The sequence below is a fragment of the Accipiter gentilis genome, chromosome 12, assembly GCF_929443795.1.
Source record: "Accipiter gentilis chromosome 12, bAccGen1.1, whole genome shotgun sequence".
NCBI lineage: Eukaryota > Metazoa > Chordata > Aves > Accipitriformes > Accipitridae > Astur > Astur gentilis.
In genome coordinates, this window is record NC_064891.1 from 2,836,785 (window position 1) to 2,852,380 (window position 15,596).

At 50.4% G+C, this 15,596-nt stretch overlaps 1 protein-coding gene across 1 annotated transcript; it reads right to left on the reverse strand.

Moving 5' to 3' along the window:
* Window positions 1-5,300: 5,300 nt before the first annotated feature.
* Window positions 5,301-15,504, reverse strand: NOA1 (nitric oxide associated 1). The gene is made up of 7 exons (XM_049814598.1): window positions 14,511-15,504; window positions 13,627-13,791; window positions 12,559-12,755; window positions 10,027-10,158; window positions 7,792-7,908; window positions 6,798-6,915; window positions 5,301-6,246 (listed from the first exon to the last, which is right to left on the reverse strand). The coding sequence occupies exons 1-7, from the start codon at window positions 15,481-15,483 to the stop codon at window positions 6,041-6,043; spliced, it is 1,908 nt and encodes a 635-aa protein (XP_049670555.1). The 5' UTR covers window positions 15,484-15,504; the 3' UTR covers window positions 5,301-6,040.
* Window positions 15,505-15,596: the final 92 nt, after the last annotated feature.

Here is a 15,596-nt window from a genome sequence, read left to right on the forward strand (position 1 = left end):
AAACCCTTCCCTTGGCCAGGCTCTATTTTTAAGCTTGGTAAATTGAGTTCCCTGCATCTCCCTCCTTTGCTGGATGCCCCAGACCTGCAGCAAGGCAATGTGGTGGCAGTGCTCCGACAGCCTTGGGCTCAAGGCAGGTGGCTGAACCTGTCCCTTGCCCACGGGCTGGTCAAAGGAGCCATCTTGGCTTCCTTTAGCCCCGTATTGGCCAGAGCACTCAAACTGCTGTCATCTGCAGCGGAGGCTGTGCTGGAGGTGAGGGGACAGGTGAGGGTTGTGGCTGGGTTCATTGTTTCCATCACCAACAGGCAAAGGAGGATTGCGGCAAAAAGTTGACTGGGAAGACGGTGACCGGTCCCTTGGTGGGGATACCAGGGACATTCATTGGCAGTGCCTTGGGTGGTTACAAAACGGCAGGACCACCTCCTGAGTGCTGGCGCAGGTCATGCTGCCTTACGCAGGGACTCAGGATGCCAAGGGGCAGTACTTTTTAAGTGGAGATTTCAGGAGCACACGCTTGCAGCACTTGCACCGTGCACCTAACATGCAGCTGCGGCATTGCAGGCATGCACCCCGCGCTCGCAGCACAGGACACACTCCCCAGCTGACACATGGGCAGCATAGCACATGTTCGCCTGCCCTCTGACCTGGCCTGGCTGTTTGCACTCTGTTCAACATCCCTGAGCCCTGCAATCATGGAGGAAAACCAAAAAGAAGCCTGAACCCCTTTCCTGTCACTGTGCTGGGGATCCTGGTTTTGATAATGGGCTCATGTGCTGCTCTAGTCCTTCCAAAAGGCCCTAAGCCCTTGGCCTGCTCAGAACTGGCCAGAATAACCTTGATGGTTTGAGGGCTTTTTTTTTTTTTTCTTTTTCTCCTCTTTCTTGATTCGGTGCTGCCTGGTAAGGCTGGACTGGGGACCTGAGGCACTGAATAATTCAAAGACGTGGCCACAGCCACACCATGGCACCCAGTATGTGGCACGGGACATTGCCACCAACTCATCCACAACAGCAGCCAGTCATGAATTCCCCCTGGTATTTCAGGACACTGCTAGCTGACCTGCATGGACACAGCTCTCCTCTGCCACCGGAGGAACCACCAGGACGGGTCAATGCACCGCCAAGGCATGGACCCACCATAAGGTTTCTGCTCCAGCACCAGTCATGTTGGGCAACCCCCAGCAGTTTAGCTACAAGATCAGTGAAGACAGTTGCTGGTGAGGGAAGTTTATGGGTAATTGCAAGCTGTGAATCACAGGAAAATCAGCAGGAAGCAGATGCTCGAAACTTCTGGTCCATTAGGCTCCTGGCCCAATGCACCTCGCCCCACATTACAGGCTATTTTGGGAGTGTTAACAGTTGGCAAAATTTCAGACTTTACATAGGACTGGTTCCACTCTTGCCATGAAAAGCAGTGGCCATTTTCCTGGGCTGGAAGTCCCCTGCCATGAGCAGCAAAGAAAGGGAATAGCCACTGGGCAGGGAAAGGAAGCTACTTTTTTTTTTTCTTTTGGGTGAGCTGGTGCCACATCGGATGCATGCCAAAGCAAACCAACCCATGGGCTCCCAGCCGCAGTGGCACATCCCTGCTTGCAGGGCGGGGGGGAGGTGCAGCCCTCCCTTGCCTGGCGCAGTTCTGTACGCCACACTGCCCAGCTCCGACCCAGCTCTGCACTTTGCCGGGAAGTTGAGGAGCACTCCCGTCCAGGTACACAAACACCCCCGGGTGCTGCAACCCCCCACCGGCTCAAGGGCACTGCCAGCCAGCTTTAGCTGTTATACGTTCCAGTCGGTGCTTCTGTAGGATTTTACTTGTATTTTAATGGCCCCATCCGAAGCCGTGAGCTGGGGGTTTTTTTGTGCAGTTCTCCAGCAAACTGAGTGGTTCTTACACTCTTCTGGAGCTGCTATAAATGATTGCACCCTGCTAGTGCACACTGGGACACCCATGAAGAGCAGACTTTCCCAGGGGGTTGGACCTTCCCAGCCATCTCCTTATGCCTCAGTTTTGCACAGACTCAAACCACCTTTGGTTTTGGCTCCTGTGCTAAGATTAAATTGGTCATTGTCCACAGGCATGGTAAAAATTGTCTTACCTTTCAGGCTGTCTGGCATAAACCAGACACGAACCCTCCCTTTGAGAAAAGTTTCCAAGCAGTCTTCAGCTCCGGTGTAATTCAGCCCTGGGAGCTCATAAAAGCCATGTCTATGCTTTCATTGAGGCACTAATTGCTTCCACATTACAACCCCCTGCATGCCGAGGTTTATCATATGTCAGGAGCACCCATTTTTGTTCCCAGCTGGGGCTGTTGCTAGCCGGCTGCTGCTCTCACAGCACAACACGGCTTTTGCAAAAGCCCTTCAACACCTGCCCTACGCCAGGCCCCTGTGCTGCACCAGCTCACTGCTTGCTCGTCGGGGTTGGACACAAAAGGATGCTGGGCAGGCGAGGCGTGCATGCCCCCTCCCCGCACATCCCCATGTCGGCAGCAAGCCTTTTCTCCTGGGTATGCTTCTGGCACCCTTTGAGCCCAGTGCAGCTCACCTGTCGTTGTAGATAGGCTTTTCGGTTTTTTTGCACAACCAGGGGACCTGCTACACCAGACATTCACCTTGGCTGCAATTTTTCACATCCAGCCCCTGGGCTGAGGACCACCGCTGTAAGGAGAGGCAGGTCTTCCAGTTACTCTTCCCACATGCGGAGCTGTTTGCCTTTCATGTTGTGTCTTTCCCAGACATATAGCAGCAGAGGAATGTTATGGGAGATGGCTGGTTTGGATTTGTCAAGCTAGTTTGAACAGACCGCAGCCAGACCCCTTTCCTGTCTCCCAGTTTAGCTGAGCACGCCGTGCCTTTTTCCATGCCTGCTTTCCCAGGACTGCTCCACATAACCCTGACAAATGAGGAGCTGCAACCTTCTGTTTTCCACTGTTTTCTCCCCCAGCATTAAATCAAGTGTGTTACCCGGAGGAGACAGGTTCTCCTCAAGGCACAAAACATCGTGTATCTGTGCGATGGTGTAAGTAAGTAAGTAAAAATGGATGCCTGTGGTTAGCTCTGGTTGCTGTCATTTTAGGCAGCAAGGTGGGGCTAGTGCCGGGTTTCTGCGGGCTGGCCCCGTTGAGCTGTCTAACGTAGCTGTAGTGCAGGCTGGTGAAGAGGCATCCTTAAACATCATCCAGACTAAAGCAACTTCTCCAGCCCAGGCTGCACACCCACAAAGGAACACACACACAGAGTGGTGGGAGCGGGATCCCAAATAATGCCCTGCCTGGCTGCTCCCAGGACCATCATCGACTTAAGGGATTCCCTGTGGGCGCACGAGGTAAATGGTATTCTGGCAATTACGAGGTGTTGAAAGCATTAGGAATCTCAACCTCCCGACAAGAAAGAATTGCGCGATGTATGTCAAGGAAAGCTTTATTTACTTCTGTTGATATCGTACATATATTTGTGAGTCATTCGAGATCTATTGTAAGGACTTAATTATTGTTACTGTTCTGGTTGTATTGTTTTTTGCTGTATTACTGTTGGTTGTTCTTATTGTATCTATTGCTCTGTCTCCTATTGTTCTTGCTTTATTGTCATTTGTTGCCTTGCTGTTTGACTATTGATTCTTCAATAAAACTACCCCTGGTACTCCTGTTCTGTTACCCTGGCCCTGGAAAGGTTGGGAGAGTAAGCTGGAACTCGTATTCATGACGTGTCACATCAAGCCAAATTTTGACAAAATATGAATTGGAATTGACACGGGACCATCAAAAGCCCATCTGCACAAGCCTAGAGCTGCCCAGGGGCACAGCATGGACAGAAACCCAGCTGAAGGGCTCCTGAGGAATGAACACCCTTTCAGGGCTGTGTTTGCAGAGCCATCAGCCCCTCTGTCCAGGAGTGACACCCATCACAGTCACTCTTTGTCTTAGGGGGATCTCATCTATGTTTATAAACACCTGAAGGGAGGAGGGTGCAAAGAGGACAGAGCCGGGCTCTCCTCAGTGATGCCCAGTGATAGGACCAGAGGCAACGGGGCACAACCTTAAACACAGGAGGTTCCTTATGAATATCAGGAAACACTTTTTTACTGTGAGGGTGACCGAACACTGGCAAAGGTTGCCCAGAGAGGTCATGGAGTCTCCATCCGTGGAGATAGTAAAGCCCATCTAGACACAGTACTGGGCAGCCTGCTCTAAGTGGCCTTGCTCAAGCAGGGGGTTGGCCCAGAGGACTTCCAGAGGCCCCTTCAAGCTCAGCCATGCCATGAGTCTGTATGTCATGGGAGGTCTCAAGGTCACCTTTTGGGCTAAGGAGGATCACTGTCTAGGGGCATGGGACACACCAGGGGATGCAGGGGAACATTTTGCACAGGACTTATTCAGGGGAAGAATCAAAGGTGGGAAAACGGAGGGATTTAGGTGATTTGGGGAACAAGTGTGGGAAATAATAGAGGGGTAAGGGGATAAAGAGGGCTAGTTATGTGTAAACAGTTGGCTAGTCAGTACACTTGTCTGGCCATGCCCTGCACCTCACTAGGACAATCTAACCTGTGTCCTTATTAAATTCCTTTCTAACTTTCTTGGGTGAGGGCCCTGTATTCTGTGTCTGCGTGTGCACATGGGGATGTGAAGGCAGCAACTGGAGCCAGACTGTGGGTTGGAGGAGCTCTGTCCCAATGGTGCAGCAACTGAAGTGGGGACAAGTATGTTATTGCTTGTAAAGATCAAGCTGGACTAGCTGGAGAAGGGCCTGGGAGAAGTGTGGGGGCCTCTAAGGGCCAGCTCAGGGTGTCAGAGCACCCGGCTGGCTCTAGGAGAGCATGAGGCTATGGGACCAGGAATGTCCTGGCAAGTTGTGTGTCTGTGAGGGAGACTGTCTGTATCAGTAACTGGAGTGGTGCTGCAGCCTCAGGGGCTCACATCTCCAGGTGCCAGCAACGGGGAAAGTGGCATCACCAAGCATCCACCCCAGCAGCTGGAGAGATCAACCCTGTGTGCGTGTGTGTGTGTGTGTCTGGGTGCGCACACATGTGGATACAGGCTGTTGGCACTGTCTACGTTTGCATTAAGTGCTGTGTGTCCATCTGTGATCTGTGTGGCCAGAGGTGTATGTATGCAGTGCACGTGTGCACTCTGTGCCTGGCAGGATGGAGCTGCAGCAGCCTCACCTCTCTTCAGCTGTCAGACTGGCATGATACACTTTCCTCCAACACTGGCCTTCCTACTGGAGGTTTTATGTAGTTAGCAGGATGCTTATGCCCACACAAGAGTGCTTTGTCAGTGATTTGAAAAGGATACAAAGGAGTAAGTGTCTTTGCAAAGTTTTATTCTACACCCTCAGTTTCAGAAGCCTTTACACAAGTATGTCCTGGTTTCAGCAGGACAAGAAACCAAAGCAGTGAGTTGAAAAGGTTTCCTCTTCAGGCATGTGAGCCAACCTACTTTTTGTTAATCCACCTTTCCTGTGTCCAAAAGCAGGGCATTGCACTCCCTCTTCTGTCCCAGATGTTGAAGGACAGAAAGGACCTGATTTTTGGTTGAAGTTGTTGAAGTAATGCGAGCCACTAGGAGGGTCACACCCACACTGGAGCATTCCCTGCTCCTCCTCACTCCCTCCACCTCCTTCAACTTTGGAAACACTGTAAAGCCTCCAAGAACAAGGTGATGATTTCTGACCTGCGGGAGCATGTCTGCAAGAGAACACCTACTCTGTGAACAGCAAAGCTAGCCCAGGGCAGGCAGGTGAGCTTCCAACCTGTATTTCAAGAGGGAAACAGGTAAAGGTATTTGTTCACAGATACTGGCATGTCCCATGGAGAAGCCGTTTCACCTCTTACAGCAAGGTACCAGCCGCTCAGCTCATTCAAAATGGCTGCAGTTCAGCAGCTGGATCAGATGTGGGCTTGTAGAGTTCCCCCCAGGTCTGCTTTCAAAAATGTGCCTGTCTGCCTTTAAAAAGGACTCGAAGCTATCCTGAATATCAATAAGCAACAAGATTCTCCAGAGGTTGTTCTGTCTTCTGCCTTGCTCAGATGATGGTAAGTGCTATCTCCTTTCTGTGGTTTTCAGGTTTTCCACCAGGGAGGGAGGCTTTTTGGTCCTATAGGCAGCAGTGCCTGCAATCCGGGCCCCTCTGATGGTACTGATGTACGGCAAAAGGGGAGGCTCCCGCACCACCAACGTGGTGCCCTTGGGAGTATAGGCTCGGAGTAGCAATTTCTCTTCCGTGTGAGCAGTCACTGCCACCCAGCCTGCACAGCCAAAAAAAACCACCAGTCAGCAAGATCAGTCACTAGGATCAGAACAAGGGTTCTGGCACAAACTCAGTGCCTTCCATGTTGGCTAAGAACCTGAACTATCCAGGTGTGATTTCTTTGAGAAACCTATCTCAAAGGTAATATCCAGCCCTTTCCCAGCACCTAAAGCCACACCTTACTCAGCCACACCAGACACAGCTCTTTCCTGGTGAACTTAAGAGGGATGGTGGGAACTACCAAAAAACACAGTAATAAAGCTTTCACGGCCGACAGTGTCACAGCCGTTCCTGATGCTGTGGAACTTGTACGGCAGCCAGAGCGTAAGTATTCCAATGTGGTTATCCTGTACAAGCGTGGTTGTCAATCTCCATTTTTGGAGGTTGCCAAGCCTCAGCTGGACAAAGTCACGGCTACCCTGATTTTGTGTTGGTGACAGTCCTGCTCTGAGCAGGAAATATGACTTCAACCCTTCAGAGGCCTCTTCCCTTCAATGTTTCTAGGATGCAGATCCTGCAAAGCAAACTAATGAAGCAATATTAAATTACCTGCAGAGGAAAGCTTGATATCTGCGACAGCCTCAGTGGTACCAATTCCTTTCAGTGTGATGTCCTGAGGGACAAGCGGGGGGAACTCTTTCATTCGCTCTTCCCCACCCATAGGAACCTAAGATCAAAACATGGAGAAAAGATTTAACAGTCAAGAGATGCTTCAGCACTCCTACCTTAAGCTGGCGAGCAAGGCACAAGTGGGAATAAAGATATTAGACTGTTGTTAGCCAAGTAAGAGCTGGCTTGAGTACCCTACAGGAGTTATTTCAGGTTTGCCAAGAACAGAATCAGGATCACATCCAGAGCAACCCAGGGGAAGCTCAGAGGTGAGCAAAGATGCCCACGGCACAACCCAGCTGGTGGCTCAAGACAGCTGCCTTGATGTCAGTGACAGCACTTGTTCTCCATGTGCACAGGAATGGAGCTGCCAGGACAAGGACAGCTCACCCCATCCCCCGTCAGTCTGCAAGTGCTACACAGTATGTGGCAATACCAAGGAAAAAGTCAGACCACCAAAAGATGAAGGTATGTGCGGTACGGGCAAAGAATAAGAAAGGTACATTTTTCAACGGCAATCTGTTCTGAAACCAAGAATAAGAAAGATACATTTTTCAACGGCAATCTGTTCTGAAACCCCAGTCTGAAGTCTGCCATGGAAAATATCCCTGTTGCTGCCTGCACTTTAAGGCTGTTCAAGAAAAGCTGAGCATTAGAGAGCAGAGCCACTGTAAATTTTAATCACCTTGAATGCTAGAAACAAAAGCTCTGCTGAAAACACATCATCTCAGGTGCTCTCTCCTAACACAGCTGCAGCCATGCAGCCTGTGCAAGACCACTCCACACTGCAGATCTCCACTCTCCCAATGCAGAAGTCTCAAACTCCTGACACATCCTGGTTTTCTCTGTCAATTGTGCCCCAGCCAGGGCACTTCACCAGGTGGGATGGCCTGCCTATCTACAACCATAAGCCCAGGACAGCACGTCCTCTTACCTTTAGCAACTCTTGGCCAACATGTTTCTCATAGATGGCATCTGCTTTACTCAGGATAGAAATGTGGACTGGCAACAGGTTAGAAGCCACAACAGAAAACCAGGCAGGCTTTTCTCCCTGAAATAAGTAGCAAGAAGAGGATGTTATTTATGATAACAGAAAAGCAGCCCTGAATTGCTTTCTCTTGCTCTGTTTCTTTCCTGCATGTTGAAAACCTGTTTGATGTCCCCTCCTTGCCCGAGGGATCCTTGCCCCTGTCACTGCAGAACAGCCAGGGTTTACATAAACAGGGCAGCTGAGCTTCCAGGAGAGAAGCACCCACGGCTTCACCATCCTGCCTCAAAGCACCCCCAATACTGCATCCCCTGCCATTTCATTTGCTCCGCTCAGGCAAATCATCCAAGAGATATCTTTGCTCAAGTTTAATTCCCAAGAACAAACTCAGTGTGGTTATTTAGCATGAGAGGTGACGGCCATCTCCTGTCTGGTGCTTCTTCTCCTATCACTTTACATGTGTAACACACACCACTCATTAAACCATACTTCATTCCAAGCTGCTCTCAAACTATGCAAAGACGGAATGTGGAGCCGTTTCAGCAGGCACTCTCTTAGCTTTTGCATGCAAAGCAAACAAGGTCAGAGAGGGGAGAAACCTCTATAAACGCTACTAGTAGTCTGAAATAAGGAAACCCAAGTGCAGCAACTCCTTCAAGTTCCTCACAGATCTAATCTGAGGCAGGGACTCCTGTAATGATCTGAGTCCTCCTTCAAGGCCTCTGGAAGATGTAGATACACAAGACTGATACAGCAATGGGCTGAGACAGATACCGAGGACCTGCGGGGCCCTGAACATGCACAGCTCAGCTTGCTAGGACCACCATTACGTGGAGAACAGGCTTATAGCACAAAGCCTGACTGCCAGCCCTGCTGCACTGGACATGTCTCTGAGCCAGAGACTCTCATCAGATGGAGTGACACTGCTTCACCCTGACCTCAGGTTCCCCAGGCTGCCAACACCAGCTGCGTTCTCCACAACTTCTAAGAACAGAAGTCATCCCTCATGACAAAATAACCCCTTGGGCAGCCCTGTGGCTGCCTGATCTTGCAGCGTTTCTGCAGAGGGTGTTTACTGCCAGCAAGATGTCATCTGTATCACTGTCCTACTTTGTCAGGGATGCAAATCCAGGTGCTTTCTTAAGTCCCTGATAGCGCCCAACCAACATGCCTAGGAAGTTCTTTTCTGAGAGCTTTGCCCAAGACAGTATGGACAAAGACAGGTTTTCTTCTGCTGGGTTGCTCTCCTCACAAACAGCATTTTTTTCTGAGTGAGGCATTACTCCTCTGTACCGTTTTTCAGGACAGGGCTCTGGATTCTCACCTTAACTACAATGGAGCTCTCCTGCCATACTGGTACATTATTACTTACAGAACCCTGTCCCCTCCACCTTACTGGTTTTCTCCCACCAGGTCAAGACTGTCCTCAGCAAAAGTACCAATTCAACATTTCTATGGTGATATCGGAAAGCTGATTGAAACAAAGGAAAAGCCATACACACCCCCCCTTCCCAAAATGGGACAAACTACTGAGAAAGGCATTATCATAAGTGCTAGATATATCTTCCATATCTGGAAGAAACCACCCCTTCCAGAGGAAACATCATGGGAGGTCAGCTCCACACAGTTCAATAAAGGTGTGTGACATGGCATTTCTAATAAATGGAAGAAATTGGCGGGGGACACACACACAGAGCGTCTTTAAAAAGTATTTTTACAGAAACTAAAATACACGTACATTTAATTGCTTCCTTGGGCAAACTCTTCAGAAAGGTCTGTCAGAAAGAAAAACGCCTGTGCTTTTCTCTCTTGGCAGACAGCTCTCAGAAAACACAGAAATGAGGAAACTCAGCTATTTTCCCAGCTAATTTTCACACTCTCTTCCTTCCCTCCCTCTCTCCCTGCCTTGTGCCTTTGTATGTTATGGGAAGCACATTAAGCATTCAAAAGCAATTACTGTTATATGATATAAAATACAGCAGGCTGATAACAAGTATCAAACCTTTTAACTGCAACTCCCCACCCCAAGGTATTTTGAGTTTATGCAGTGCTTTATTAACAGAATCATCATCTCAAAAGCAGTAGAGAAAGGGTCTGGGAAAGCTACCCAGAAAGCATTTTATCGTCTGGTACTATAAGAAGAGATGAAGCAGCTGCTCACAAAATCCTTTCTTCCCTTACCTCTACGTAGTCTACACGTCCCAAGGCTGCTAAAAACAAGACCATTCCTGGCTTGAGAATGAAGGTCCGTGGAACGATGGCCTGTGTTGGCAAAACCAGCTTTACTTCCTTCTCTGTCAGGAGATTTAAAACCTGCAAAATAAATTGTACTGCTATAACTCATTCCAGATTTTTCAATGGGGACAATGAAATTAATACTGGCATTATACTGATAGAAGAAAAAGATCAAGTAGAGCAGCGTGAAGAACATCTAACAGAACAGTTAAATTCTGGTCCACACAGTAGTGAGAAACAGCAGGAGGTAGGGATGTCAACAATCTCCATGGCAATGAAGGTCCATAACAAAGTAGAACAGCTGCCAGCAGCCTGTTGGACCACAAATTTGGGAATCCTGGGCCTGGCTGGAACAAGCTCACCCAAGATTTACTGTGCTTTAGCATGAGTGCAGCCATGTGCAGAACTGGAAACCACCTTCCGCTATGACATTTGAGTTACTCCACTTAGGTAATGATGCAAAGCTCTGAGTCAATACCAGCAGCAAAACTAGTCGCAAATATCTCACTGTGAGAAAAGTGCTGGATGACACTGTGAAACAACTCGAACTGCAGGATTACAGCACGGATCCCTACCCTGGTCACAGTGAAACAAGCTCTCACCTCTGTGAGGGCTCCCAAATGCTCCCGCTGCCTGTCTTCCTCTCCTCCCTCTTCCTTTCCATCTCCTGGCTTAACTGGCTCATCTCTTTAGGTGCTAACTTGTTTCAGTGAAATGATCCATCCCAAAGTCTACTTAAAAGCTAGAGACTTAACTAGCAGTGCTGCAGCCACAGTGGTCTGATCCCTTTTTACAGAAGCACTGTTCAAACCCAGCTATAAAACAATGTGCAGGCACAGAATTTCAGGAAGCAGTGCCTTGAAGGAAAGAAGCAACTAGTCTCCCGGTTGACAGTGTCTCTTTCTTAAATGCAGGGAAGTGACAGCACAAATGCTTCCAACTGTGCCGCCCAGGCATGCTGCCACAGTCATGCAAATACAAGTTTGTAGCAGTCTGGCCATGAGGATTAACTTCAGTTCAGCATTAAAAGACCGAACTGACAAGGGTTGTGGTGCAGCCAGAACCCCTAATGTTCTTCCTATGTTCACAAGCAGACAAACTTTAGCTTGAAAGTCAGGGCAGCCTTCAATACCGATTCTAAAAGATGAGGAGGCTTTGCCCTGATAGCTGCAGGTTCTCTCATATGTTTGGCAATGCTTAATCCAAAATTTGAGTTATCAGTAATCCTTTTCTAGGCTTTCCAGAAGTTTGGCTTTGGAGGGAGTCATGAAGAAGCAGATATAACATACCTCCAAGGAATAAGCATATAATGGAATTACATTTTTGTCCTAACAGCCACTTTCCTTCCCTCCTCTTCTTCAAAAAAAACCCAAACCCAACAAAAAACTTCCCCCCCTCCAAACCTGCTCATAAGTAGAAATCTCCCCTGCCAAAATCTGCCACATAAACAATCTGCTTGTCCTCCAGTCAGACCGAACACTGACTGCAGGAACAAAATTTGATCTGAAACTTGGCATGTAGCTCTCCAAAGACACAGTGAGGATAATCAAAATTAGAAATGGCAGCAAGTATTTCTGGATGCAGGAAAGCCCACTTGTTTTTCACACTTATTCAACCCCAGAAGAGGGGAAGAACATATCCAATCTCTAGTTACCAAGCCAGGTCTCTAAGCTGATGACTGCCTTTACACTGGCCATCAGAGAGCCAAGTGCCACAGTAAAGTGGGTTACGTACGATCTGGCAAACACATCTACTAGAAAACCAGCGGTTTTCCAGTACTCATGAAAGCAGCATCTGCACTTGAGCTGTGCAGCCTCAGTACAGTTCTTGCACTTCATTCTCTTCAGAACTTTCCTATCTCCTTGTACTTTTTAATCTTCCCCCAAAGATGACCTGCAGCTCTGCAAAGATATCAAAGTGATCAAAAATCAAAACACGACTTTTTTGGACGTGTGCACTACGTCAGCACTGGTTTCAGAGCCATTGCTCTACTGAAACATTGAGGTAGGCCTGATGTATTGGAGCTATTAACAGGAACACTGCAGATCCTGTTAGCTTCAGGAGAATGCTTTCTCAAAGATTTGGTTCAGTCACACAACACTTGTTATCCTCTTAAGCTCCACCTTTTTCAGTAGGCTGGTAGAGCTAAAAAAGCGCAGACTTCATTGGGTGATGCTGGTAAAAGCTTGCTTACAGCACTATCGCTTGCTTCCCTTCATTTAGATGTTAAAAAAGTTTGACGATGCAGTCATACAGTGTCTTTACAAAGATCACAGTATGCACTATTCAGAAATGCAACAGTGTTAACACAACAAATGCTTCCCAAGTAAACACGAACCATATTTTAACACAATTGCCCAAACCAAAAGAATCCTAAGCCCAGGACTGCAACAGAAATACTCTCCCACATGCCCAGCTAAGGCAGAACAGTCCTCCCAAACCCTATCATCCCAAAACATAGCACCACAGGGTACCTACACAGTTTTCCTTTACGATCCCTGGAGTGTCAAAACACCAGCGAGCATCCTTCACTTCATTGTATGTGAACTCCTCCCTTTCCTCATGCTTCTTAGGGGAATGCCTGGGATCTTCGTCTATGCTGTAGGAGAGCATGTCAGGGTCAAAGTCAACTACCGAGCTAGACTTCGGCTGTTGAAATGTTCTTCCAACTCTTCCTGGATTAAAATGAAAGATTTCCTGGTAATTAATTTATTAACCCACCTGTCCTTCAATTGGACATCTGTCCCTTTCCTTGCTTAAAAGAGATGCAATTCAGTAATATAAAGGTGATAAAGATGCTATGTGGCTAGAAATTGGTGTGTTCAAAAGTCAAGATGCAAAGAAATCCCTTCTGTAATTCTTGCTTTGCACTCCTCAAGCCCCAAAACCTTAGCAGGGACCAGATCACAGACACTCCATGATTTCCATTTTACAGTAAAGCAGGCTGGGTTTTTTGTTTTGTTTTTTAGTGCCTTAGACTGTCAAACACGGAATTACTTGAAAAATCAGAGCTATCTTCCGGCAAGCCCCTCTTTTGGATACATACTAAAATGATGTACAACCACTGCGGCCTGCAGCCAAAACGTGATTATTTAAAAACGAAATTTGTTTTCTTCCTTTGGGAATGAGAGATAGCCTATAATGGAGTACCACTGTAAACTACTAAGCTATCTGACCTAGGCTAGCAAATACTGATGGGAGATGCACTGCACAGAGGAAACCTCTGCAATGCTACAACAGCAGCTGAAAAATAAGTACTCAGAAGAAATACTAATGCTGCTACTTACACAGGAGCTAGAGGTCTTGCACCCGTTACTCAGGGAACAAAAACTGGCCAAAATAACTTGAATGCAAGTTTGGAAATTTTTTATTGCTACTACAGATAGCTTGTTCTTCCCATAATTAAATGGAAATGAGTTCTTTCAAAGTGGGAAGGAATTACTTGCCAAAACCAACTGGATTTTACAGCAAATGACGGAGTCCTTTGTGTAATGCAGTATTTTCATTGGGGCAGAGGGGCAATACCTTTACTCAGGCAATACTCACCCACAAAGTAACCTTGCTTTTTAAGGTGATTAAGGTACATTTTTTCTTCACTGCTTAGTTGATCTTCTGTTTTTGTTGCCTCCTGTCTCAGCCTCTCCTGCCTTCGGAATATCCTGTCACACGTAGGATTAATAATTGGAAATTTCAACAGGTTCAGTGTTGTTCCTGGAAAAAACAGAAGGCACATGTGGGCCTCTGACTACCTGGCACATTTAAGCTCTGAGGAACAAGATAAAAAAAAAAAAAGTACTGCTTCTCCAGCTTTTGGGTGAAACCCAGTAACACAAAGTTGGAGGTGGAACTACAGCTGCTCCCATGAAGTACTAGCCTCCCAGCCAGGGTGGTGGGAAGGAGGCACCCATCCGCTCGAGATCTGCTCTTACCCACGGCTTGATGAAACAGGTCTCAAAGCCACATGGTGCCAAGACTGACTTAATACACCCCAGGCAAGTCCTGCCTCTAGGCAGCTTTGTTTGGCCTACGATTGTTTTACAGGTGCTCCCCAGTCCACCTCCTGGTCTCTCTAGACTGGAGGGCACCCTAATTGATGGGGAGATGGCAAGACACGCAGATTAGGTACTGTCCCCACTGCCGGGGGAGCACGCACGCTGGCTCTGGCTTACCAGCCCCCTTAGTGCCACGAGACGCGCAGAACCCTCTGCACACGCCTCCCACCCTCAGTGCCCCGAGGAAGGCGACGGTTCGAAGCACAGCACGGCACCGGAGCACGCTGCCCACAGCGGCAACGCTTCAGGGTGGTGGGCAGCCCTTTGGCAACGGGTCCTCCCACCCTGAGGGGTGGCCAAAGGTAGCCTCACGGCAAGCCTGGGGCTAGCCAGCCTCCAGGCACCCGCCACCGTGACGGGAAGAGAGTTGTTCCCGACCTGGCCAGTGGGAGACGGTGGCCCTGTCGACGACGTCGGGAGCACGGGACTTGCAGTAGTCGGAGCGCAGCAGGGCGTTGAAGAGCGTCGACTTGCCGGAGTTGGTGGCGCCCAGCAGGTAGACGTCTCCGGTGCACCTCCACGAGCGCTGCAGCCGGCTGACCAGCCCCTCCAGGCCGAAGCCCGTCTTGGCGCTCACCAGGCGGACGTCCACCAGCGGGGCTCCGCGCAGGCCAGCCCCGGCGCAGGCCGCCGCCACCCGCCGCCGCAGCCGCCCCAGGTGCCCGGGGGAGTCGGCAGGCAGCAGGTCCACCTTGTTGCCCACCACCAGCAGCCCAGCGACGGGGACGTCGGGGCCCAGCAGCTCCGGCAGCTGGGGCAGCACCGGGTCGGGCAGCTCCAGCACGTCGAGGAGGTAGAGGAGGAGCGGGCCGCGGCCGTGGCGCGGGGGGCGGCGCAGGGCGGCGCTCACCACCCGGCGGTGCTGCTCGGGCGGCAGCTGCAGCCGCAGGACGCGGCCGTGGTGGGCCAGCAGCCAGCACCGCTGGCAGACGGCACCCCGCAGCCCCCCCACGCCGGCCGGGCCATCCGACAGGTTCCGGTACTTCTCCGCCGGCACGAAGCCCGGCGCCGCGCCGTCGCGGCACTGCAGCTCAGCCCCGCAGCCCGAGCAGCTCACGCCGCTCGGCGGCACCGAGGGGTCGGGCCGCCCCGTCGCCGCCGCCGCCGCCGCCACCAGGGGCCGCTCCCTGCCCGGGGCCCGCTCCCGGCGGGGCATCGCTGCCGCTGTCACCGCCACCGCTGCCGCTGTCACCGCCACCGCTGCCGCCGCCCCGCTCGGCTCCGGCTCGTACTCGGGGAAGACAAACAGCTCCTCCTCACCGCTGGCTGCTGCCGCCCCGCGCCACGGCACCGGAGCCCAGGGCCGGCGGCGGCCCAGGCGGGCCAGGAGCGCCGGCGCCAGGCGGTGCATGGCTGGGCCGGCGGGAGGAGGGGCGGGGCTTACCGGCCGCGCATGCGCATCGCGCCACCCGCGCTGCCTCCTGGGAGAGGGCGCGTGACGCGCGCAGCGTGCGCAGGCGCCGC

Excerpts from the sequence above, each read along its gene's own strand:
- NOA1 (XM_049814598.1), bottom strand. The coding sequence starts at position 15,483 with ATGCACCGCCTGGCGCCGGCGCTCCTGGCCCGCCTGGGCCGCCGCCGG. Across the intron at positions 6,916-7,791 it reads TTGGCCAAGAGTTGCTAAAG|GTTCCTATGGGTGGGGAAGA; the intron begins GTAAGAGGACGT and ends TTTTGATCTTAG. Across the intron at positions 6,247-6,797 it reads TATCAAGCTTTCCTCTGCAG|GCTGGGTGGCAGTGACTGCT; the intron begins GTAATTTAATAT and ends TTGGCTGTGCAG.